This window comes from Protopterus annectens, chromosome 8.part0, assembly GCF_019279795.1.
Source record: "Protopterus annectens isolate FY-2018-M chromosome 8.part0, PAN1.0, whole genome shotgun sequence".
In the NCBI taxonomy this organism is placed as follows: Eukaryota; Metazoa; Chordata; order Ceratodontiformes; family Protopteridae; genus Protopterus; species Protopterus annectens.
Genome location: NC_056741.1, coordinates 335,297,415 through 335,325,132, shown reverse-complemented (window position 1 = coordinate 335,325,132; position 27,718 = coordinate 335,297,415). Strand labels below are relative to the sequence as shown.

The 27,718-nt window shown below is 37.9% G+C and overlaps 1 protein-coding gene across 4 annotated transcripts in view; it reads right to left on the bottom strand.

Annotated features, from left to right (window-relative positions):
* The window catches only part of LRRC71 (leucine rich repeat containing 71), a 2,015,367-nt gene that overhangs the window by 986,527 nt on the left and 1,001,122 nt on the right, over positions 1 to 27,718 (bottom strand). For 3 of the 4 annotated variants that reach the window (XM_044079834.1, XM_044079831.1, XM_044079833.1), the window contains exon 4: positions 20,138 to 20,281. In XM_044079834.1, the coding sequence (XP_043935769.1) occupies positions 20,138 to 20,281 (144 nt within the window). The remainder of the gene's footprint in view (positions 1 to 20,137; positions 20,282 to 27,718) is intronic. The other variant, XM_044079832.1, reaches the window with a different exon arrangement.

Below are 27,718 nucleotides of genomic sequence, written 5' to 3'. Positions count from 1 at the left end.
ATGTCCTCTTTGGCGAAGATACCTAGTAACTATGAACCCATCCATTATTTGCCATCCACTCCCTATTGCAATATTACTAGCTTATCATTTTTTTAATGTAATATAGGCAATTTATTCCTTAAGGGCAACAGACACTTTATTTGTAGATGAAACAATGAAATATAAAGTTGTTTGCTAGCAAAAACCTCTTCATTAGTTACAGATCTTTTTAATGTGGAATTATTTATATGACTTTTACTTCTGCAGACATTGTGCATATTTACTGATACTGGTGGATTGTAGAAGTTTGAGTAGACTTTTATGATGGAAATGTTCTCAATTGGGCAGTATTGTCATTATTGGTGCATGCATTTTGTTTCATTGTTTACTGGAAAATGTTCAAAACAATAAATTTAAAACACCATCTAACACTGTACTGCATTATACAAGGAATATAATTTAATGCAATCAGGAAGGTGCATCACAGAACACATGTATGCTTTGTGTGCAAGGGGTCTATCATTTGAAAACAGCCCAACGTTAATCTTTATCTGCCACTAGCCAAATGCATTTTTTTGAATGTGGGTTTCAATGCTGTTTCAATGAATGTGAGTTTCAAGGGCAAAGAAGTTTTAATGCTAAGTCTGTTTTCATTGTGAGACTGCATTGCTTTGTTTAGCACATGTCTTAGTGTTTGTGCTGTAAAATGCAAAATAAAACTTTCAGATGAAGTCCAAATCATCGTAGAAGTAAAGCAGTATGCACATTAGTGTTTATGATACATGGGGTGAAATAGCCAAGTAATGGTTCACTGGAATGGCTGCAGGGGGGAGGCTCCATTCGACCATGATTTTGTGATGGGGAAGGGCAGCAAACTCAAAGACAGCCCCGGCTGAACTATACCTCTCAACTGTCCAGATTTTCACAGAATGAATAGATTTTTGCTTCTTATTTTTGGTTTGGTCCTCATAAAATTTGTGGTTTTCTGGCAAATCATTTAGGAATTAAGTCACTAAATAATGATAGACACTGAGTTTCAGACTTCATAACCTTCAGAAAAATGCATGCTAATGCAAGACCTGTTTTTATCAACTGTCCCAGTTTATACAAGAGCAATTTTTAGTACTGTTTATATGTTCCCCCAATATATTTGGCCTTGTCCAGATTTCCTGCATTAACAGGTTGAGAGGTACATGCAAATAAATTGCTTTATAGAATTAGGCATATCCAAACCTCTCAACTGTCCCTGATTTTGGCTCAAAATGTTGCTCTTCCCCTAATAATCCCTCTGCAAAATGGCAATTTTGGAAGAAAATGTGGAGGGTTTACAATTAATAAATAACTGTAATAATCAGAGTTATAGATTACTTTTATTTCAGAAACGCATGTAGATTATTTTATTTTGTCAGCTGCTCAAGTTAGCAGTATTAATATTTAAAAAGTGTCCCTTCTTTGACAGGTTCCCAACTGTATTGTGTGGCTATTTTATACTTTTGCATCACATTTTTGGTCCATTTTTCATAAAATTGTGTTTCTTTGGCAAATTAGTGGCAAATCATTAAAGACTGAAGTTAGAAAATAATGACAGACATTTGAGTTTCAGATTTCATACCCTTCAGAAATGTTATACTAATGCAAGACCTACTATTCTATTATCTTTCTAAGTTTATAAGAGCAATATTTAAAAACTGTCCTTATTTTTGGGCTTTTGTCCTACTTCTATGTATGGCTTTGTCCAGATTTCTTGCTCTGAGGTTGAGAGGTATGACAGATGTGTCAGGGCCATCACAGTCAGCCAGAGACATTTCAAATTGTGACATACTTGTTGCACCCCACTACCCCATGTAGTGACTCTTGATGTGTCCAAGCAAGGCAAGGAGCAGTTATGTAGCGTAAGTGTGCAGAGTATCCCACATCCAAGGTAGACACAAGTACTACAGTGGCTTTTCATCTGTCCTTGATTTTGCAAAATGTTCTGGTTTCTGTCATATTTTTATACTGTTGATTTATGCTTATTATTATTCAGAAAGTGCCTGTTGCTCTGTTTTTAAGTAGCAATGCTTTAATGACCATCAGGTAAGCTTGTCTGAGATTGTAAGATGCAAGTAAGCTTTAATAAGCATACTGTTAAAGAAGTGCCAACACTGAAAGCCTTTCTGTTGTTGCCATGCAGAGAATACTTACATAACTAGATAACATATAAGCCTTGGGTATTGAAATACATATGACAGTATTTGTAATAAAGTACAGGATTACATTATTTTAAGAAGCTCATTACATTTGTTGGAGACTTGCAGTCATCTTTGCAGGCTTAATCTGTAAACTAAACAGAATGCCAATCTATCATGTGTGGTCCATAACCTGTGCAGTAATCCTTTAAGCAATGTATCTTGAGCTTGTTTCTTATTTGCTTTTCATTTTTTACTTTGATCATGTTTTCCCCATGAAACAAGTAGATAGTTGTTGTCAGACAGTAGGTCTTTTTTGGATAAGAAACATTTTTACAAGTGGGGGTATCACAGAGATTGCTACTTTCAGCATGTTACTTGGTACTTTAATAAAGCTGACCATAAATTATAATTAGAACTGCAGTGCAAGGAGAAGTGGTTTGAGTTCAGTGCTGCTTGTTTTTCTTATACTTGATTTTGACAGGCATTCCAGTAATGTATTTAAAAAGTAATTTATTTTTTCATGCCCAACAATCTTTTTGTTTCCATCTAGATATTAAGTAAGCTGTCATGCAGCCAATGCATTGAATTTTTTTTTCTTCTACACTTCATTTTGTCTTGATTGGACTCTCATAATGACAGTTTGGCACCCAGGGCAGCGTATTTAATTAAAGTTACAGGTTTTGTGGTTTTGAGCATAGCCCCTCCCCTTTCTCACTGACCACACCCCTTCCCATTGACCCCACCTATTCAGCTGTCTCTTGCAGCCCCCCTTTGATTTGAAGTCACCAGCCGCCACTGCTCAGAGGTGATTAAAATAAATGAAATATTAAAGGACTATATCAACTCAGATAACAAAAGCCTGAAAAAAAATAGAAAAGGCTTTAACTAGCTATTCAAATGAACTGTTAAAACTGCAAAAATCAGAGGTTAAAATGAAGAAAAGGCTGGCTAAGTATGTGGCTTCTCAAGAAGAACTATATAAAAAAATAGCAGCGTTAGAAGACACAACACTCAGAGAAAACCTGAGATTTTCTGGTGTACCAGAGAAGCTGGAACACACAGACTGTATCCATTTTATGAAATCAGAAATAAGCAATTAGAATGGTGTTCCACAATAAGATTTATTAATTGAAATGACCAATCAACTGTATGCTCCAAACTATGAACCTATGAACTTGATCACAATAAAATAGCCATGACTTATTACTAAATATGCAATCATACCAGCAGAAAGAGCTGATCCTTACAAAACCATGGCAGAAATAAAAAGTATTAAAATATGGAGACAGCAGAATGTTTTCAGAAAAATGACTATTCAACGTACACCAGGAAAAAGAGAAGCAAATTTATAGAAGCAATCAAAGAATATCAACAGGCAGGTGTGAAATTCAAGCTGCTGTATACAGCTGACTTCAGAATATTTCTTCCTGGAGGATTAAATACATTTTTGGATGCAGAACAGTCTAAAGATGAAATAATACAAATGTATCCAATAAAAAGTGAGCTAGCAAGCAGAAGGGGATTCAGCTTCTCATTCTTCTGACAATAAAGTTCATAGATATACTTTGCCAGTGAAACCTTTTCCACTGATCAAAAGGAAAATGTTTGAGAGACAAAAAAGCACAAGAGTTAACTAAAAGAATCAGGAGTACATTGGACTTGGAAAGTATAGTTGTGTACTCTTACCATAAATGTAGATGTTCGAGTGTGTTCACTGTTGCAGTCACGACTGTAGGGTTCTTCCTGCCAGCAGCAGCCCTCAATCGGCCAGAGTCCCAAAGTCTGGATCGGGCGTCAGCTGAGGTCACTTTTATCCTGACGTCAATGCGCCAGGAGGTATAAAGACTTCAGCCGACGCCATTTCCCCAGTTTTTCTTGCCCCAGATGTCAGGTGCCCAAAAAGAAAAGGCTAAAAATGAAACCATGCCCAAAACCACATCAGCCAAAATGCCTCATAACAGACAAGACTCAAAGAAAAAACAAAAGAGGGGGTAGGAGGGAGGGAGGGTAACCCAGACTGTAACAGTGAACACACTCGAACATCTACATTTATAGTAAGTACACAACTGTATTATGTCCTTTGTGGTTCACTGTTGCAGTCATGACTGTAGGGTTGAGTCCCAAAGCTAAGAAAGGGTGGCTGGAGGAGAAACAGAAGGGGCAGCCACAAAACCTTGCAGGACCGCAGCAGCAAAACCGGCCCTAGAGTTAGAACAGAGAGGGAGGTTGCAATGCTTAGAAAAAAGTATGCACAGAACTCCAAGTAGCAGCCTCTAAAATATCCTTGGTAGGAACCCCACAAATAAAGGCTACTGAAGTAGCAGTAGCCCAGGTAGAAGGAATCCTAATATTAACAGGAACTGGATTGCCATGATAAGAATAACAGAACTGGATGCAGTGGGCAATCCACTTAGAAATAGTTTGCATAGTGATTGCTTTTCCTTGAACAGAAGGAGCAGAAGCGACAAACAATTGGTTAGAATTCCTGAATATCTTGGTCCTGTCCAGGGAAAAATGAAGCTGCCTGTGCACATGCAAAAGACTTTCTTCCCCACTATGAGGATTAGGATAAAAAGAAGGTAAATGAATAGTCTGATTCAAGGCCACTGCCAAAACCACCTTAGGCATAAAGGTGGGATTAGTCCTTAGGGATACCCTGTCCTGATGAAAAATAATGAAAGGTTCCACAGCCATGAGTGCTTGCAATTCCAAAATTCTTCTGGCAGAGGTTATGGCCAAAAGAAAGTCAGTTTTCCAAGACAAACAGTTCAAATCCGTGGAAGCTGCAGGCTCAAAAGGAGACAAGGTTAATTATTCCAAAACATAGTTAAGATCCCAAGTGGGAACAGGTGCTCTTATAGGGGGCCAAATATTCTTTGCCCCTCTAAGAAATTGTTTAAGTAATGGATGAGAAAAAATCAGAGGATCCGTATTGTAATGTGCAGAAATAGCAGAGGCATGAAGCTTAATAGATGAAAAAGATAGGCCCGTATGTAACATCTCAGTTAGATATCGTAAAATCAGAGAAATGTTTGGAACAGCAGAATCACCACCTTGGACTTAATTCCAGGAGCAAATATCTTTTCCATTTACCTGCATAAGATTTCCTAGTGCTGGGCCTTCTAGCTTCAAGGATGACATCCATTACCTGTTTGGAAAGGGTAGAGGTGTTTACAGACCCTGGATCCACCAGGCAGCTAGATTCAGAGCTTTGACATGACTGTGCAGGATCCGGCCATCCTGTATGAGACAGTGGATGAGGGAGTTGAGGCAGAGTCCAGGGAGGCTCCTGAACTAGGTTCATCAGAGTGGAATACCAGAATTGCTGAGGCCAATTGGGAGCCAGTAAAATCATTTGCGGTCTGTCCTGTTTCATCTGCAGAAGTACCTGAGGTAGAAGAGGAAAAGGAGGAAAATATATACTGAGAGGTGTTTCCAACTGAATGAGAGGGCATCCACCCTCCATGCTAATTTGTGGTAGGTCCTTGTGCAGAATGTTGGAAGTTGATGATTCTGAGGGGATATAGAGAGATCTATGTCCAGACATCCCCATGCCTTTATTATCATCCTGAATATCCGAACATCCAACATCCACTCGTGTAGATCCAAAACGTTTCTGCTCAATGTGTCTGCCAGAGTGGTGTCGTTTCCTGGCAGGAATTGTGCTTGTAAGTTGACACTGCAGGTCAGAGCAGTGTACCACAGAGTCATAGCTAATCTGCACCGGGGGTAAGAGTGAGAGCCCCCCGCTTGTTTATGTACTACATCACTGTAGTATTGTCTGTCTTTATCAACAATTGCCCGGTAGAAGAAGGTCCCTGAAGGCTAACAGGGCATTTTGTACAGCTAGCATCTCCTTCAAATTTATGCACAAGTGTGTTTGCTCCTTTGTCCAAACACCTTGAAGACATCTCCCGTGCATGTGGGCTCCCCAGGCATAATCTGAAACATCCGTTGTCAGAACTTGGTTGGTTGGTGGAGGACAAAAAGGCTTCCCCTTGTTCTGGAGACAGGCTTCGGCTCACCAAAGAAACTCTTGCTGGAGACGAGGCAAAATTGTGTTCACTGATTCCAAACTGTGGTAATGCTGAGACCATACACTCTTGAGGTACTACTGTAGTTTCTTCATATGCAGTCTTGCATATGGTATTAGTAGAATGCATGAAGCCATGTAACCCAAAGCCTGCAGAACTTTTCTTGCAGTCAGCTGTTTCATGGAAGCCTGGTGTTGGAAAGAAGAAGCCAGTTGCACTTTTTTGTCTGGTGTCAAAGAAGCCATCTGGGTTGTAGTACTCAGAAGAGCACCCAGGAAAGTAATCAGTTGTGTGGGCACCAGATTTGATTTCTTTAGATTCACTGTGAATCCGAGATACTGGAGAAGATGCTGCACAAAAGCTAGATGCTGAAGTAGAGTTTCTTTGTCGTCCGCTTGAATAAGACAGTCGTCCAGATAAGGGTATATTAGAGTCCCCGACTGTCTGAAAAATGCCATTACTGGGGCCAGGCACTTTGTAAAGATCCTGGGCATAGTAGATAGGCCAAAGGGCAGCACAGAGAACTGGTAATGCTTCGAGCCTGCTTTGAATCTCAGATACCTTCTGCACTCTTGCCTTATAAGAATATGCAGGAAAGCCTTTTTTTTTTTTTTGTTATATCCAAAGTCACCATCCAAGCATTCTTGCCCAACATAGGCAGCAGCTGCTGCAGAGTGAGCATCTTGAATATTGGTATATCTAGGAAGGTGTTTAGTACGGAAAGGTCCAAGATAGTCCCCACGTGTATTCCTTTCAAGAAAAGCCATGAATAAAAACCTTGCTCTATGTCTAAATGTGGTACTGATTCTACGGCCCCATGGCCATGAGTAACTGAACTTACTGTAGTGTCTCTGCCCATTGATGATTTGGCAGATCTGGCCATCCGATTGGTATTGGCAAGGTATGGAAATGAAATCTGTAACCCCATGAAACTACATCCAGAACCCATTTATCCTGGGTTATGCGGCTCCAATAGTGATAAAAGACATTTCGCCTCCCAAAGGTGCCTCCAGGAGGGGAACCCCTGGGACTAGAAAGGGAGAGTCATAAAGACTGTTTCCAGCAAGGTTGAGACGTAGCTTCACCTCCCTTGGGGAAAGGGGGCACTCCACTGGCTATGCCAGAAAGGGGTCTGTGCCTGTCCCCTAGCCCTGGAACACCTGAAACTGCTCTCTGAGGCCCGTCTGAGCTTGAAAAGGACCAAGGTGTAACTGGCCAGTGCCTGCTAAACTAGGAGGTAGCACCTGTAGAAAATCTTTAACCGTCCGACTGTAATCTAGGCTTCTTGTCAGGAGGGGGATGGGAACCCCTGATCATAGGTAACAGGTCCTCAGTCATTTAAAGCATCCGCCTTTGAGGTCTAGGGCCTTGATCAGAAGAGGCCTGTGCTTGCATCTTTGTCCGTGCCGGAACCCCTTTTATTTATTTATTTATTTTTTAAACTGAATCCATGTTAACATAAAGCAGTGAAGGCCTGAAAACTCCCTCAGAAGCCGGTACCTGCACAGCGGCTCTGGATCCAACTGAGGGAGTAATAGCCGAAGGACCATTCCCCGGTTACTCTGAAGGCCCCATCAGCTCCACACTGGAGTTGGTACAGGCAAGCAGTTCAAAGAGGCGGATGACAGGGGCTGCAAAAGCGCCTCACTGACAACCGTTGAACCGGCAACTGGAAATGACTGAGAAACATCCTCTGCTTTGGACCTCAGAGGCCTGACTGTATCCCTGCACTTCTTATACACTCCAGAAGCTGGAAAAGAATCTGAGGACATATTGTAATAACATCTTAACTTCTTCAGCATAAGCCCCAAACAAAAAATCATGCTGCAAAGGGACATCCAAAAGTTTGGCTTTAACCTGATCCGGCAAGCTTTGTTCCTTCAACCAAGCATATCTCCTAAGAGCTGTGCCAGTTGCAGCAGCCCTGCAAGAAGCCTCCAAAGAATCAAAACCACAGTGCAGGGTATGGTCACTCACCTGTTCAACAGCATGCAATAAATCCTGTAGTTCCTTATTGTCTGCACCACCAAAACCAGCCGATATCATTTGTTAAAATATAGACAAAAGGTATTGCTTAAACTTCAACATATGAAATTGACAGTACAAAACTCTAATAGACAATGTAGCAGAAACGTTTTTGCCCCATGTGTCCAAAGCTCTGGACTCTCGGACAGAGGGAATAGAATTTTTAGCAGAGGCCACTTTAACACCCTTAGGGCCCTGAGAAATCGCTTCTGGATCAGGTGAAAGGTACTAAAAAGGAATTGATGAGAATCTGGAACCTTGTAATACCTATCCGAGTCGACAGAAGCAGGAGAAAAGGAAGTAGGAGTGAGGGAGGCTTCTGTAAAAACATTGTATACAATGTCCAATACAGGGGAAATAGCCAGGGGCCCATGCTGTGGGAAAAGAAGAAAACCCCGAAGCCTTTTCTCGGATTCAGAGAATTCCTGCCCTTTCCAGTGGAAAAGCGCTCTCACATCATGCAAAGATACATCAAAAGAATAATCGGAAAGGATTCTGCAGCATCAAAACCCTCATAAGGAGGAAAGGAATAATCCTGCTCAAGGGATTCCCAAAGAAGTAGAAAACAAAATGTCCCCACGCTTGATAGTGCAGTGGTTAAATGTAGCAAAAAACCTACAATTAGCTATGATGTGGACAGACCCCAGGTAGGGAAGACAGTAAGAGTGAAAATCCCTATGAGGTATATGTGTCCCACATGAAATACAAACAATAACTTTTTCTGACATCTGACAGGAGTAAGAAAAAGACCTCTCCAACAGGGTACTTAGCTTGAAAAATGTAAATCCACAAAGTAAAATCCAAAAATAGACAGGAGAAAGCTGACCGGCCGTTGCAAACTGCTCAGGGCACCGCGCGGCAAGGAAGACTGGGGAAATGGCGTTGGCTGAGGTCTTTATACCTCCTGGCGCACTGACGTCAGGATAAAAGCGACCTCAGCTGATGCCCGATCCAGACTTTGGGACTCTGGCCGATCGAGGGCTGCTGCTGGCAGGAAGAACCCTACAGTCATGACTGCAACAGTGAACCACGAATGACATCAGAGTTTAGTGTCAGAGATGAAGATGACCAGGAAGCAGCAACACTGAAATTAGTGAATAAATGGGAGCTTATAAAGCAGCAATCACATTTGTGAAATATGGTTTTGCAAGAAAAAGTGGCTCAGAAAAAACTGAAATTTTGTCAAAAGTCTTAAACATATTGGTGGAATGTAAATCGTACACCCCCCTTAAGTCACTAATGTTTAGAAGGACACTAAATGAGGAAAAATAAGTAACTATAAGTAAAACAATTCTCATTCTTATTAATCTTCTTCTCTTCTTCTTCTCCTCTTTCGGCTGTTCCTGTTAGGGGTTGCCACAGCTGTTTCCATTTGTTTCTGTCCTCTGCATCTTGGTCTGTCACACCAACCACCTGCATGTCCTCTTTCACCACATCCATAAACCTTATCTTAGGCCTTCCTCTTTTACTCTTGCCTGCAAGCTCCATCCTTAGCATCCTTTTCCCAATATACCCAGCATCCCTCCTCAGCACATGTCCAAACCAACACAACCTTGCCTCTCTGGCTTTGTCTGCAAACCCACCAACCTGAGCTGACCCTCTAATATACTGATTCCTAATCCTGTCCATCCTTGTCACGCCCAGTGCAAATCTTAACATCTTTAACTCTGCCATGTCCAGCTCTGACTCCTGTCTTTTTGTCAATGCCACCGTCTCCAACCCATATGACATAGCTGGTCTTACTACCCTCTTGTAGACCTTCCCTTTCACTCTTACTGGTACCCGTCTGTCACAAATCACTCCTGACACTCTTCTCTACCCTGCCTGTACTCTCTTCTTCACTGCTCTTCCACACTCACTATTACTCTGAACTGTTGATCCCAAGTATTTAAACTCATCCACCTTCAACAACTCCACTCCCTGCATCCTCACCATTCTTCTATTCTCCTTCTCATTCACACACACACATATTCTGTCTTGGTCCTGCTAACCTTCATTCCTCTCCTCTCTAGGGCATATCTCCACCTCTCCAAGGTCTCCTCTATCTAGTCCCTACTCTTACTACAGATCACAATGTCATCTGCAAACATCATAGTCCACAGGGCCTCCTGTCTGATCTTGTCTGTCAACCTGTCCATCACCATTGCAAATAAGAAAGGGCTCAGAGCTGATCCTTGGTATAATCCCACCTCCACCTTAAATGCACCCATCACTCCCACTGCAAATCTCACCTCTATCCCACTACCCTTGTTATATCTCTCATTCTTATTAATATTTATATAAATCATTTTATGATATATAAACTGCATGCTCTATTGTAAAGCAGTTTTTCATAGGGTGCAGTCAAGGGTATTTTAAATGTGGGGCGATCTTTTCAGTGACTGTTGTATATATTAAACAAGTAATTTTTCTTAGTTGTAAGAAATATGTCTTTATACTTTAACAAGGTATGAAAGACTGGACAGAAGCAAGTTTAAGTTAATATAATGCTGTGATTTTAGGCTACAGGAGTTGGAGTGGGGTGTAAAAGTGTACTGATTATAATATATGTCGAATTAAGATAATAAGTTCCCTTGTTTTACAATGGTGGATGTCAAGATTATTGTCCTTGGCTTAAGCTATAAACATTTTTGTCAGCAAATTGGCTTGAAAAAATAAGATAAAAATGATAAAATGCATGAAAAATGCTAAGTTTCTTCCATCTGCAAAAACATTAGCTTGTTGTGTTTTCTATTAGCAAATGTTCTCAATGTGAGACTTGAAGACTGCAAATGAGGGCAGTCGGTCAGGCAAATTTTGTATATTGAGCTGAGTGAAATTTATAAAGATTCCTTCATGCATTTGCAGAATTGTTAGTTGCTTTTATTTCTCAGTGCTGACTACTTTTACATGAAGTCAAGCTGTCTGCAGATGCAAACAATTAATCTTGAGAGTTCTGAACATTCTTTGCCAAGGGAAATGTAAAATGTAAAGGTACAATGGCAAGCAGTTTATTAAAAATAAAGTCTGAAATTACGTGAAGTGAGTAACAGTTAGTATCTCCACCAGCAGTCATAATACTTCAATGCATTTAAAACAAAAGTGTGCAATTTAGTTTTTAATTGAAAGTAGCCAGTGCACTTTTCTTAGGACTAAACATTAATGTTTTCTGAAAGCATGTAAGCTGTTTTTTCACACATGGGAGGGAAATAGAGCCAATAAAAGAACAGACAGCAATCAGTGTAAGTAGGAACACTGGCTGTGGTATGCACTTTAGTATGGGTAAGCTTAATTATAGATAGGTAAGGCTTATGGGTGCAGCTGTTGACTTGGAGCAATTGCTCCTATCCTGAAGGTAAAACTTCATTTGTTGAAAATGAACATAGCTTTGTACGATGGGATTGTTCTTAAAATGCATTAATTTTTTGTTTGTTTAAGGGTTTTCATTAAAGCAAAAAGTCTTGAAAATGAGACATAGGTTCAAATGGAGAACAGTGTGTGCATGTAAGACAAAAGTTGGAAATACAAATTAAAAAGAAACTGTCATGTGTAACAGGTGGGAACAATAGCTTTTTAATATAATAGATACTTTATCCATACTATCTTGAAATGTAAATGTAGTTATAGGCACATATACACAGAAAATAATATTAAATTATATTAAGAAATGTAGAATACAAACAGCAATGTTGAAGGAGACCCATTTGGAAAAAAATGAGCATGTGACTTTGACAAAGAAAGGATTTCAGGATGGATATTCAGAAGAATATCATGGACGAAAGAAAAGGAGAATAATAATACTGATTGCCAGACAGGCTCCAATAGCGAGAGAAGATAGTAAAGACAATAGTAGTAAGGGGCTATTGGCAAGGATGGAGGATTACACTAGCATTTATTTACATTCCACCAAAAAACTGCTATTATTATTGTTTTTTTAGCAGGGAATATTACTTATAGATGGGGAATGTAACTTGGTCTTCAATGATGAGGATGTATCAGGAGGAATTAGAAGGGAAAATATAACAAAAGATAGTACATTGCAAAATAAATTTATAAAAAACATTTGTTATGAAAGACATTAATTCAGCAGTATGAACTCAAGCAGAATTTATATATTGTTCCCCAGTGTACAATAACTGAGCAAGACTGGACAGAATTTATATTTCAGAGGAGTATGTGCATTTAACTGAAAACTCTGACACACATTCAAATAACTATTTCAGATCATTCACCAATAAAAACTAAGCTAAACATGCAGGGCAATGAAGTAAAAATGAGACACTGGTGCTTTCCCACCTTCCATTTAAAAGGGAGGAATTCAAGGAATGGGACATTATTCAAGAGTTCTCAGAGAATAAAGAAAATTCTTCAGAAGGGATGGTTAGTAAGTGGGTCAAATGAAAATGGATTTGAAAAACATGGTAGAAATAAAAGAGGGACAGATATGGTAAAGAAGTAATAGGAATTATTTAGAGGGACAGACAAAAGTATTACAGAATAAGGGGAATCTCACAGAAGAACAGGAGCAAATGCACAGTGCTAAAGAGAAACTAAGGGAGTAACCAAAAGAAAGGCAGCTGAAGAAGAATCAGGCAGTAAATGGTAAAAAATCCAGCTTTAATCCACTAGGCAAAAACTGCAACAGCACCAAATAACAAATACATAAATGCTTTAAAATCACACTGCATTTTTGTTTCAATGAACTTCCTCAGATGTAAAAAACATTTCACAATGTGAAGTGCTCATTAAAAACCTTGCCAATTAACTTTTATCCAATGGGAACACCATTCAAGTTAAAATTAGTAAAAAACTTCCTTTTGCACAGCGAACTTTGACCTGACATGAATTTGTTCACAAACATAGTAGACTGCAACTTAAAATCATCATTTTCAATTGCTCACCAAAAACAGCAGATGTAATAATAATATAAACAACTAAGCAAAAAGGTAAAATAATGAAATAATAAAAATGAATATATATATATGTGTGTGTGTGTGTGTGTGTGTGTGTGTGTGTGTGTGTGTGTGTATATATATATATATATATATATATATATATATATATATATACAGTGATGTAATATAAATTGTGAGGGCGCCATGGAAATAGTGAAAATTACATTTTCAGGGAAAACAGTTCAAAAGATGTTAAAAGATACATCCATTTAGCTATAACTTGGCAGCTCTCATTTTTAGCAGTGGCTTAATAGAGATGTTCTGAGATGGCACATTCTGGAAATAGTCGCAGAAAAAGAAAAACCACCACAGGGTGAATCAGGTACAGTACTATCCTCTGAATCTCAGTCATATGTCCGAGGAGAAACCCCTGTATCTGTCCTTTCATCTTCTCTTCCAGATTCAGAATCTAGAATCTATTCAGGAAAATAGGTATCCCTTTTTGTTTAATCAGAGGTCAGCGTGTAAGATCTGACTAAACAGGGAAGACTTGGTGTGGTGACAAAGGCTGTCTTAACCTTTTCTTTTTGTGGTTGGAAGAATGACTGACTGTGGGACTGGCAGTTGGTTCCATGTTGAAGCCGAAAATGGTGCTTCTTTCCCAGAAAAAAACAGCAGCTCAAGCCAGTAAAAATTAAAGTTGTAAAAAGTCACTACAATGAAAAGCACTTTAATACAGTTTGCCAGCCCCGAAAAGTAAAATAAATATATTATTTTACAGAGAAAATTTTTTCAATTGATTTTAACAACTTTTATACTGACAAAAAAAAATGAGCACCTGTTTAAAATTACAGTTAAGTCTCAAAGCAGTCCATTAAAACACAACCTCCTAATAGAAAAATAACTTTCAAAACCGGGGCAGTACAATTAAACAATAAATATTTAAATGTGGCAGATTTTTCCCCACAGGGAACTTATCTTCCCAGCAATGGAGCAGCTAAAGTCAACCATCAGTCCTCGGAAGCCTGTGTTCTCTTTGGCGACAGGAAAGCTCTGAAAGGCTTGTAGCTCAAACCTGTCTTTTAAGGCAACTCAGCTCAAGTTGCCTAGTGGTTTGAGTGCAGAGAAGACACCATGAAGCTTTGGAAGCTTGTCAGCTCTTACATCCTTGGCAGAGTATAACCCATCATAGCTAAGGCTATTCTAGCAGTAATCAATGTGATGAACATATGAAATGACTGTCTAGACTCTGTTTATCAATCATTGAAGAGATAAAGCCTTAATGAAAAAGCCATCAATGTAAGGAAAAATGTGCACCTGGTTTTCCCTCAGTGCCCTTGAAGCCGAGACTAGGTACTTTGTGACTTCTCCTGTGCCAGCCCTGAGACCAAAAATGGCATAACTGCATGCTGAAATGCTTCTTCAGTGTCTAGGACATAAGAAATCTTCTTTGAGGGCAAAAGAAGAACATAGGCCAGTGAGCATCTTTCATATCCAATGTTGCCATTTAGACTTCCTGAAAAAAGGAGTCAAAAATTGAATTTCTGGACTCTCAAATGTTTGCTCAGACTGAAGAGATGTGGAATGGTCCTCCTGGTCCTATCTTTTTTCTTCTGTAGGACCGAAAAGACCAGTGATCAGAATCTCCTTGACTGACTCTTAAAAAGCACAATTTTTATAATACCCTTGGCTATGACTTTGTGTAAAACAAGCCTTATCCTTGTTAGCAATGGTATAGATGAAGTGGAAACTGCCTGGGTAGGTGGTCTGAAAGAAATTTCATCCCATAACCCAATTTTAAAGCCATTTTGGTATTACTTTGAGGAGATTCTTCTCCCTTTCAAAAGAAAAACTAAGAAGTGGGGTAGCTACTGGACAGTAAGGGGAAGAAAGATGAGTATACCTGCACTACCAAAGCAATGATACTAGAGGAGTCATGTAGAGGAATTATCTCTATCAGGGTTAAGTAACAACAAGCTGATTTTTTTCTGTGCTTTCGACTGAGTACTCCTCTTAGGATCCTTGCACCCCTGCCAAAAGCTGCAGGCCTTCAAAACTGGCCCAGTTGGGTAAATAAATGAGATGTACCCCTCTTTATATAAAAGGTAAATACCTTTGTTTTCCTTGCAAAATGAAAAAAAAATAAGAATGCCAAAAGATAAGAAACAAGGAGAAACACAATTTTAACTGGGGTATTTCCTGGACAAATTTGTCCTTTTAAACAATCCTGATTCCATTTCATAGGAGATAATACATTTATTTTCATGGAAAATAAGGCAACATGATAAATAACTGTATAGATGTGCTGATCAAGACATGCAAAGATGTTGACAATTTTATAGTCTTTGAATCTGCTTCTTTGTCATCTGCTTCAGCTTCCTGTAGTAGGGAAATTATTTGTACATTTACAATGCTTGGTAGTTCATAGAGGCATGGATTTTATTAAGCTTACAATCTAGATGATTAACAAGAAGCTTTGCAATGTCTCTCATCAGTGGTGGAAGACTAAAGATTTTTCCTTTTTAAGTAATATGTCCTCACATATCCAAGGTGAATATTTATGATCACCCATCCATTCATAAAGTACTCTGCCTGATATATAAGGAGAGTCAGAAAGAGAGAAATGCCAGGTTAGGAATCTACCATGCCAGCTAGCATTATCGATGTGTCCACAGGCCTTACCACTGGTTCTATTAAATTATATTAAGTTGAGTAAGAACTTGAAGATGTCTCTGATGGCTACATCACCAGACTAATATATTTTTTTAGCAAAATCATCATGCAATTTAGAATCTTTGATAACAGGAAGAGAAATATTAAGTAATAATATTCTGCCATCCTCAGCTCCCTCTATATTGAGTTTGTCTATGGACGAACTTTAGAACCAGTATACCATTTTCAATACCACTGAATCATTTGGGAAGAAATTCAGGTTGCTCAAACATAATATCACTTAGGGATACTAAGTTTTCAGGTAACTAAGTCTTAGCCAGCATACTCCCAGCTCTATACAGGTTATTTGTTTATTCATTCATTTTCTAATACCAGCTTTATCCCATTCTTAGCTGTAAGGGAGACAAAGCCAACCATAGCTACAAATGGCAGTAAGGCAGAAGACAGTACGTCATGTGTATATACAAATGGGTATATACACATACATGCAAACACACACACCTATGGGTATTTTAGAATATCATTAGTTCATCTTCCTTCATGTCTTTTTGAAGTGGAAAGAAACTAGAGCATGTATGAAAAATCTAAGTGAGCAGTGGGAGGACATCAAACTAAAGAGAGAAGACACCTCAAACAGGAAAAGAAAAGGTGAACCACGTACTATGAGACTGCAGTAATAACTGCTACATCACTATGCAGCCCTCTATCCACCTGAATATCTGTAAAATAATTCTCTATCTATGGACATTTCCACTTTTCTCGCATTTACATTTTCAGACTTTAATTAATTAGCAAAAACTGACATATTCAGGGGGAATTATGATCATTCTCGTCATCAGATTGTATAATCAGACCATTCATAATCAGAACTTCTGTCTATGATAAAAGATGAGGCTAGAATGTACTTGTACATGAAAAAGAAATTAGTCTTCATTTTCAGAATTATTTCAGCAAATTTATTTTACTCAAAATTCCATGAAGAATACAGAATTTCTGTTCAGAGAAGTTCCAGCCATGTATTTTTACTCATAGACTTTCTCTGGTCTGGAGATTACTGAGGAGCAGAAATTAGAAACCATTCGCTTTTGAAAATTGGGTCAGCTCTCCGTTCTTAGCCTTCTGAGAGACTACTAACACCTTTATTATTGGAGACATTATACTTATTTTTAATATAGTTTGTCATGATTAATATTCACAAATCAGCACACAAGCATTTAGCACTTAGAAAACAATAATGTTCACCTCAAATCATTCTCTAAACTACAGACAATCAAAATTGTACTTAGCCTGAGACTGATGAGAAAATTGAGAAAATAGAACTTAATTTGTTTTCTTCCTGCGTTGAAACTAACATGTAGATGCACTACTAGGATTTTGTATAAGAGAAAAATATATAATTTTTCAGCCAGGCAATTGGATTTACTTCTTTCTAATCTGCTGTAAGAACTAGGTGTGAGGCTCTAACTAAGTCATACATAAAACACTGGAAAGCCATAAAACCAGCAAGATGTGGTCAGCTTCAAAATCGTGAGAAATCACAAAAAGGAATAAAACTAGGGCTCAAAATAATTTCTAAAACAAGCAGCTATTGTATACAGAATACATTCTACTCTCTATAATTTCTCACTAAAATTAGAATTTGTCAGGCATAAATAATTGTAATAAATAAATAATAATTAAAGGTGAAATGAAATGAATTTCAGAGTGAGTTAACCAGCCCAACATGCATTAAAGGATCATGGCAAAACACTCCCGGTTCAAAGCTTTAATTTTGGTGCAACTGTGTGCTTTAAAAAAGCCATAGGAAACACAGTATCACTACACATGTAAACTGGAGGTTTAGATAAGGTGATTATTAGGTACAAATCCATTTTACAATGAAAAAATACCACAAATCAGCATAAAATATGGGTAGTATATTAAATATGGTATTTTTTTTTAATCATTTTTAAGAGTAGGACCCTGAACAGGGTTAGGGGAGAAGACTTGCTTTCCACAAGCCAATGCTTTTGTTCTGTACTTGAGGTAATGTACAACTCTAAAAATTCATGCAGTTTTATAATTTGGTACAGGTATATATTTTTTCATTAAATGGGTATGTTTCCCATGGTACCTAGTGGCTTCTCAGTCTGAACCATCAATTTACTTCTCTACCGACATGGAATGTCTGTGATTTTTTAAACAAAACAGCTAAATCAGAATTACAATTTTGTATACCAGAAGCATTTCAAAGTGTTTCTTTATCATAAGGCAGGCTGCTAATTTGAGTTTAAATGTTGGTTCATTTCACCTTCTACCACTTATGGCGATGTTTTTTTTAAACTAAAGTGACTATAATAAAATAATTAAAGTGACCTAAATAGACAGTGATATACAGCAAGGGTGAACTGCTTCTGCTCTGCTCTAGAGACTATAGATCACAGTGGCACAGTGGGCAGTGTCACCTCTCAAGAGGTTCTCTGGTTCAATTCTCAACCGGGGTGCCTCATGTGCAGAGTCTGAATGTCATCCCTGTGCTCAATTGCTTTTTCTCTAGGCACTGTGGTTTTCCGCCACATTCCAAAGATACGTATTAGGTGGTGGGCACAGTGAGTGCGTGCGCATGTGTGTGTGGTACAGAGAACAATGATGGCAGGGCTGGCCACCTGGCACAGCAAAAACTGGCTTTAAATGATGGTCACTGTTGATGTGACACCTTGACCCCACATGTAAAACAGGAGAACGGATGGATGGAGAATCCCAGAAGGGCAGGATTATGTCTGCATTCCTTCCATCTGCAGCTTGTTACAATCACCAGCCTCTATCTCATTACCAGTTTATAGAAAATGTTGTCAGGCTACAATGTGAAGATAGGGACCACAAATCAACACATTTATCTTAAAATGCATGACTAATTTAGTAATCTAAGAGGGGAAACAAAAGGACTCCCTATGGTTTCAGCTTATTGAAACCACAGCTTATTTTAAGTTGACCCTTTCTAATGCTCTTGCATTCCTGGGGCTGTTATGTTTAATTAAGGAGGAATGAGGACAAAGTTATTCATTGGACTGCAGCTGAGGCACAACCTCCTGCAAAAATACTTGTTTTCCATTTACCTTCGTGAGCACATTCAATGAGTTGTAACACTATGAACTAAAGTGCACAGTTATCAGGAATCTACTAAAATGTTTTGCATTTAAAACCAGGCTGCAAATGTGATAACCATTTTAACAGGCATCAGAATCTGTTTTTGTTGATCCAGCTAACAAAATCATTAAAATAGTAAAACAAATCATCTGCAAAATATTAAGTTTAAGTTGAATAAATTAGCTAGGTGAACATGGCTCTTATTTTAGGACATATAGCATTATTTGAGGAGTGTTCAGTGCATTTTTGTGGGTCATTAGTTAATCTGATGATTTAAGCAACTAGAAACAACTGTCTACAGTTCTAGATGACTATGTGTTGTCCTTTCATCATCTGAATTAAAAGTGAAAAAGTTTTAACCTTTTTGCTATATTAATCACTTTTTATGTTTACAATGCTAGATATTTATTCTCCTTACAACATGCTACTTTCTTACCTCAAATCAATTAATACTTTGTGGCATCAGTAATACTACACTATTCCTGACTAGCAGAGAATGCAACTTAGGATTTTCAGAAGCAAAATTCAGCAGCTGATGAGCAGAGCAGAATTACGGAAAAAATGATAGTACACCAGAGCTAAATCCTTATGCTAGTCAGATAATTTGAAATATCAAAAACTGGCACAGAATGGATGGCAAATTGGCTATTTTAAAATAATTTGCATTTCCAATTACAGCCTAACCATATATTCATCTGTCAGGAATAGCTCTTACTGAGTAAGAATCAATCAAATCATACATTGTCAATATTAACTCATTGAAAACATTTACCTTCAGATTTACCTATTGAGGAAATTGCCTTTTTCTACATGTTGCCACAATGTCAGATATGATTAACTTAAGCAGGGGTTGCCAATGGTGTCCTTCTGCATGGAAGTGTTTGAAGTGGGCAACAAAGCCCCCACCATCAAGATAACAATTTCAATTTATAACTTATTTTGTTTGAGTGCTGTTAAAAAATATGTTCAGTGAACCAGCATTTCAGCTTTTTACATTCAGTCCTTGAACATAAACCATATCTTTGAGAGTTCAGAAAAGTAGATTCAAGAACAGGCAGAGATATGCATCATAATATTTAGATATTCCCACAAAACAAGAAAAAAATGTTTTGTATAATTTAAAGAAGGTTCCCTCATTATCATCATTAATACCCAAATTACCTTACAATAAAGAATGGAACCACTAAAACAGTAGAAATCACCTGTAGACTGCTACATAACTCAGAGTTTAACAGTGCACAGCTTTAAACGTTACCTCTGATAAAGACTTCCCTCACAGCTTTGCTGTCTTCTGAGTCCGTTTCAATATGAATGCAAGGCTTGAAGTATGAGAAGCGATCCTTTGTAGGGAATGGTGAGAGGCTATCTTTATCGGAATGAAATGACCATTCACTATCTTCTGAGAAACAAATAATTATATCAGTCATTAAGTTCAATGAGCAATGGTTTGGGAAATGAAACAACAGAGTACATATTTTGTATTAGTTTTTCATTCTGTCTAACCAAAGAAACACCATCCTAGTTTTAACTATTACTATACAACTACTGGTCTCTTAAGCACATCTTGGATGGGTTTGAAAATTCAAACAAAAATGATGTAACAAAAAAATAAAAATAAATAAAATAAAATTATTGCACTTTTAAACCAGATACCACTGTTTTGTTTCTATTGTTAAACCATTGCTTAAATTGCATGATTTTTGCAGTCTAACAGTACTTTTTGTTCTGTAACATATTTTTTTTGTAAGGACAACAACATACTCTATACTCAAAATACTGAAAAATCAGTTCTGTATAAATATATCACAAAGATTAATACCACTGTCTCTCAGTTCCAGCGTTCAAGGTTTAATTCTGACCTTAGAAAAAAGAAAGAACAACCCAGTGCCCAATTACTGCAACAAAGCTGCAGCAACCACTAACAATAACAATCCACACTGCCAGGGACCAGGAACTAGGAGGAGTTGTGTAGATTTAAAAATAAGAGTTTAATAAACACCAAGCAGAATCCAAAAGCAATTCAAAACAGACCATAAAACGCTTTTAACTTTTTCACCGTGTTCTTCATCCTACTCTCCAGGGCTTCATCAGATGAATCCTACACTAAATTTTCCAACTAAATATCCATCCCAATAAATAATGAACCAATCAAAATCTTACATTAATTGATTGATTAATTAATTAATTAAACATACTTCTACAATTTGTGATAAAAATACATTTGTACACAGCAGAAAGCCACCTTCTAGTTATAAGTACACCAATTCTTTCCTAAAAATCCCATTCACATAATATAAAAATACCCGTGATAAACTTCTCTTGTCTTGCAACTTTAAAATCATTAAATTAGATCAAAAAGTATAAAAATAAAAAAAAAAAAAAAACACCATTTATTCAATCTGAATAAAAATACCCTCTGGCGCCATCTAGTGTGCCTTTAAAAACCTGGGAATAAAATGTAAGAACTAGAAGTGCACTGTAGAAAAAAGAAAAATGGCAGTTTGACTAGTACTATATATAAAAGACTTAAATTATACATAAAATTTATAGCCTAGCAGATTGAAGCTTGAGAACAGGGGCCCGGGAGATGCACTCATTAAGACCAGGTAGTCTACTGGCTTCTAAATTTAGTTGTCAATGTAACTCCGTATATTCAATCCACGTTTTTCATGGCCCTCCCCTAGAATCCTGAGCTATCTTCAGAAAGTACAGCAAAAGAAAAACTAGCCTGAGCACATCTTAACTAATGCTTACATAAAGCATTCCTTTATTCCTTATTTTTAATATCGTAGATATGCTTATAGATCCTTTTCCTAAATTTACGGTCTGTCTTCCCAACATAAAAGGCATCACATTTTTTTTACACTGGGCTAAATAAATCATCCCTTGACTATTACAATTAGTATAAGTCTTAGCTTCTATGTATTTGTCCCTACCTGCAAGACAAACAGAATCCCTGCTGAGAATGTAGGGGCATTGAGCAAAGGCTCTACATCTAAACTTGCCTACTTTTTTCCTCCCTCCATTTTTGTACAATAATTATTCTGCTCAAGGAGTTCCTTAATGCTACAATGTTTTCTAAAAACAAATTTCAGGGATCCTTAAAAATACCTTTCAAATTGGAGAAACTTCTAAACATATTGCAATTTTTTTTAACAACTTCTTTGATCACTTGTGCATCACTATTGAAACTCATTATAAAAGCACTTTCACAGTTGCTTTCCTACTTCACTTTTGTTCTCTTCTTTATCCAGGTTGCACGACTTCTGCAGACTAATAGTACTTTTTGTTATGTAACATAATTTTCTTTGTAAGGACAACAACATAATCTATACTCAAAATACTCAAAAATCAGTTCTGTATAAATATAACACAGAGATTAATAACACTATCTCTCATTTCCAGAGTTCAGGGGTTAATGCTGGCCTCCAGATACTGTCTTTGCAGAGTCTCTGTGGTGTATGTGTATTTGTGTCTGTTTTCTGGGTCCTCCAGTTTACTCTGACTTCCCAAAAGTATGCTGTGAGGGTTGCAAGTATACTCTAGAAATATACCCTAAAGTTTATATTGTGGAGGTTTTCCCCCCTTATTCTCCTTGTTAAGAGGTCAATGGATCAATGCAACAAACACACCTAACAATTTTTTTTCTTGTCAGAGGTTTGCCATCCCTTCCCACATTTTCACATAAACACACACATATTTTATGCAACAATTCCTGTGGTCACTGTATCTTCAAGATGTATTTCAAGGTCTTCAGTATTTGATTATTAGCATACTGCTGTATCAGATACCACATTATATAAACCTGCTATTCAAATTTTCATATAAGACTATACTGATCCAGCAATATTATTTTTTTCTTTATTTCAAGTTTAAGAATTTTAAGATCAGGCTGCTAAAATAATGAAATGGTGAAACACAGATCACACAATATAAACAAAAATCACAGACTCTTACAGATTTATACATTATGTGGACTGCGGTGGTGGTGCTGCGGTAGCGTTGTCACCTCACAGCAAGACGTTGTGCCGTTCGATTCTCAGCTAGAGCGTCTTCTGTGTGGAGACGTGTGAATGGGCGTACCTTTGTTGAAGGTTGTGCATCAGGGCTGGTAACTCGGCACGTAAAAATCTACTACCAATCATTAGCGGACCGGAGTTCCGCTGTGGCAACCCCTAACCGGGAAAAGCCGAAAGACACCATTTAAAAATGCAAGTACAGAAAGAATAAAACCAACATCATCTAACATCTGACACAGGCAAAATATACTGAACATTTGGGCCAACTTGAGACTTCCAAGGTGGCTGCATATTGATCAGCAGCTAAATTTTTGATCTCCTAGTGTGAAAACAGAAACTGAGGGGAAAAAAGTAACTGCACTGCCTGGATGCCAGCAAAGAAGAAATTTAGAGAACCTGAAAGAAAATCAATCAGAAAAGATGAAGAGAAAATACTGACTGTGAAGAATTCTGCAGCTGTACAGCAAAAGACTGGACCCTACCTAGTTTGGCTTTGTTAAAGGCAGATCATGCCTCCTAAATATGGTGGACTTCTTTGAGACAGTTACCAAGGCTATAGACGAGGGAAAGGTGGTCCACACATCCTACCTAGACCTCGCAAAGGCCTTCGACAACATTCCCCATCCTGGTATTATAGACAAGCTCACCAGCCTGAACAGAAACCCCTATGTCACAAGATGGGTTGCCAACTGGCTCATGGACAGAACCCACATGGTAAGAGTTGCGGGAGCTAGGTCTGACTCTAAACCAGTTACAAGTGGCATTCCCCAGGGCTCAGTCCTAGGACCCCTCCTGTTTGGCATATACTTCTCAGAGGTACAGGCAAGCACAGGAGGACTATGGCTGACTAAGTTCGCAGATGACTGCAAACTAGGGGCTATAACTGATTCTCCGGCTGACACAGACATCCTCCAAAAGGGTCTTACTGAGATAGATACCTGGTGTCAAAACCATGGCCTCATGCTAAATGCCAAAAAGTGCATATTCATCCCCTTTGGAAAAAACACAGTACCCACAAATTACCACATAGGTGGTAGCCCCATAAATATGGAAGGCAAAATAAGGGATCTGGGGACCCAAGTAGATAGTAATCTCTCCTTCAATAATCACATTGCCAAAGAGATTAGAAAATCCTTCTATGTGGCCCACCTAATCACAAAAGGGTTTGCATCCAGATCAAAAGAGGTCATTGTGCCCCTCTACGCATCACTCATCAGACCCATCATAGAGTACAATACCTCATTTGGGATGTACCTTACAAGACACCTGCAACAGCTAGAAAGACCAGAGAAGTACCTCACCAAGAGGATCACTGGCCTCAAACAGATGCCCTATGCAGCTCGACTGAAAAAAACTCCAGCTGTACTTGGTTGCATACCGCCTACTCAGAGGTGATCTCTGCCTGACATACAAGGCCATGTCCAACCCAGAATATTTGGACATGCTTCACCTAAAGAAAACCATATCCCCTCGAGCCACACGCTCTAGGGATCTAAACCTCACCACAACAATAAATAGGACCTTGTCCCAGAGACTTCCCATGTTCTGGAACGAGATTCCAATCTACATTAGGCAGAGCTCCTCACTAACACTCTTCAAGAGAAACCTTGATGAGCGGATGGGAAACAGGAAGTTTACCCCGGGGATCACTTCAGTGGCTCTACTGGACAGAGGCACAGGGAACTAATCTAAGGGGGGGTGATGAAAGCCAACACATTCCGGCTAGGTTTATAAATGCTTTTGGGCAGATAGCCTAGTACCTACCTACGAATCGATGAACCTAAGAGCAGTTCAAGCTTCAGCTTTGGTACAAGAGATGTGTTCTAGTAATTTAGAGGAAAAATATATCAAACATAGTTAAGAGGTTCCAAACCAAAAAATGGTAGCCAAAGCATGACTGGTATTCATAGAATAACAGGTTTAATAAAACATAAGAACAAGGTAAGCGCTTTCACACAATAAAATGTGCTTCTTCAGACAACTCATTACAGAACCAAAGCAGTTTAAATACATTGTTCATCTAGTCTCATGAAAACAGCCAACCAATGGTAGAGCAAACATAATAAAACAATTATAAAACAATTAATAATACAATTATTACTTAAAGAGACCTCTAGCCTTCAATGCTGGTTTTATAGAGGCTCTTTCATTTATACCAGGGAACCTATCTGCCTGCATATTAATGATCCAAGATAATTCCCATTCTTCTGTGTAATTCCTAAAATCACCCCCCCCCCCCCCCCGGGCATTGGGTTGAATGATTTCTATCACCCTAAAACCAAATATATGTTGCTCCCCATATTCCATAAAGTGCTTTGCTAATGCATTATGTTCCATATGTCTATGCATGTGGTATACATGTTCCTTCATTCTTTCAAGTAAAGATCTACTGGTTTTGCCTATATAAAAATATTCGCAGACACGGCATTTGGACAGATAAATCAAGTTCCTGCTGCGACAGTAAGCTACCACCTTAAAATAATATTTTCTATTTGTAACTGGATGAAAAAATTCTACTGTCTGATCTATATACATGCAGACATTGCATCTGCGATAGCTCTTCATCGATGGTATATCATTAGTCCTTTCATTTTTCTTATTATGCTTACAATATAATTGCCTTTCAAGGGATTTTTTATTTTTGAAGCAAAACCTCGGTTCTTCACCCACTAAAGAGTGCACATCAGGGTCCATATGTAAAATGGACCAATTGTTTTTAATGACCTTCATGATTTCTGTTACATCTGAGGTATAAAATAAAGTTACCGGTATATGCTCATTAACACGGTTAATTCTCCTTCCCTCACCCATCTCAGTTGTTTTATGTGAAAAGTAGGGTTTCCTTTTTCCTTTCCTAGTTCTATGAGTAAAACTGGTAGCTTCTTCGATCTCTTTCTCTTTATATCACCTGTCTAGTAATTCCTGTTTAAAATGTGTCACATCTCTCTCAAAAAGTGTATCATCATTATTTAGCCTGGACAAACGTAAACATTGTCCTTTAACAACATTTTTAAAGATGTGTCTTACATGCAAACTATCATGCTGTAACAGGGTGTTCCTCCTGCTTTCTTTCTTAAACAGGGTAGTAGTAAAATGCAGGAAAGCAGCAGCTGAACTCACACAACGGGCCGGTGCAACGGCCAAAAAGCGAAACCAAAAATCAAAAGACAGCCAGCACCAAGATTCACATAGTAAAAGTATTTATTTTAGATCCACAATCATACCGGTTTCGGCATCAAGCCTTCTTCAGTGATGTTGACCCATGGTGCCAACTCATTATATATAGCCTAAAGTTAATTACATAATTAACCAATAATCAATGAGGACCTAATTTAAAGCGATACATCACAAATGTTTGTATTTAAATAATAATAATAAACTAAATATATAGATAAATATCCCTGATATCATTCAGAGGCCCCACACTAAAAATTATATGTGTACCAATACATATAAACATATATTATTTATAAGTGATCATTCATACCTGGAAAAAACTAACCCCCAAGTCTAAGAATCCATGTTTTTTCTTTCTTATCAAGCAAACAGTGCCAACCTGATTTATTAGTCTGATCTCCCCTAATAACATCAATAATTTGAAATTGAAATCTTGCTTTATTGTGGGACAAAACATGCTTATAAAGGGCACTGGACAAATGTTTATTTCTAACATCACTCAGATGTTCGGACATCCTGATTCTAAGCGGTTTAGATGTTTGTCCTATATAAAAAGCACTACATGAACAGGTCACCAAATAGATAATCCAACGCGTGCCACAATTTCCAAAACATCTAATATCAAATATTCTACTGACATTTTTACTGGAAAATTCTTTAGATTTTCTAATGCATCCACAAAAAGAACAATGCCCACATGGGAATGAACCCCTAAGTTCCTTCCCTGTTAGTGTACACTGTATCCCCCCAACATACTTGTATCTCCCTTGTTTATGCATATTCAGATAAGAGCCCAGTGTACGACCTCTCCTAAAAGAAAATAAACAATTAGGACCTAAGATCTTGGCTATCTCTGAATTCGCTAATAATATATTCCAGTTTTTGTTAATGGCACTCTTGATGACTAATATTTCTTCCAAATGTTGTTACAAGTCTCATGGGTGTCATTGCTGGGGTATTCATTTCTTTATGTTCCAATAATTCCTCATGATTAAATTGTTCTACCCAGTTTGACGCTAAGCTAATTTCCCCATATTTATATCCCCTAGTTATGAACCTATTTTTTAAATAATTTTTTAAAAAATTATAACTCTCCTGATTGGAACATACTCTTTTTATCCTTAAAAATTGGGACTTGGGGATATTTTTTATAATGTGTTTGGGGTGTAAACTGCTTGCCTCCAATAGGGTATTATATTGTGGATACTTTCTAAATATCTTAGAATCTAAAGTATGATCATTATTTCTTGTAACACAAACATCCAAGTATTGAATCTGATTATATTGTACATTTAAGGTGAACTCAGTCCCCCAAACATTGTCATTCAGATATTGGATAAATTCTAATAAATATTCCTTGTCACACCTCCAAACAAGCCAACAATCATCAAGGTACCTTCGCCATATATCTAACTCCTCTATATATATAGTATGGGTTTTGTCATAAATGAGACACTCTTTCAGATAGCCCATAAACAAATCCGCATATATAGGTGTGAAGGATGCCCCCATTGCAGTACCTTGAGTTTGCCAATAACATTCTTGATGGAAGTAGAACACATTCTTAGTCAATACATGCTCCACCATACAGATTAATAAAGTGTTGAAGCCTGGTTGGTAGATCCCACTTCTATTTAACC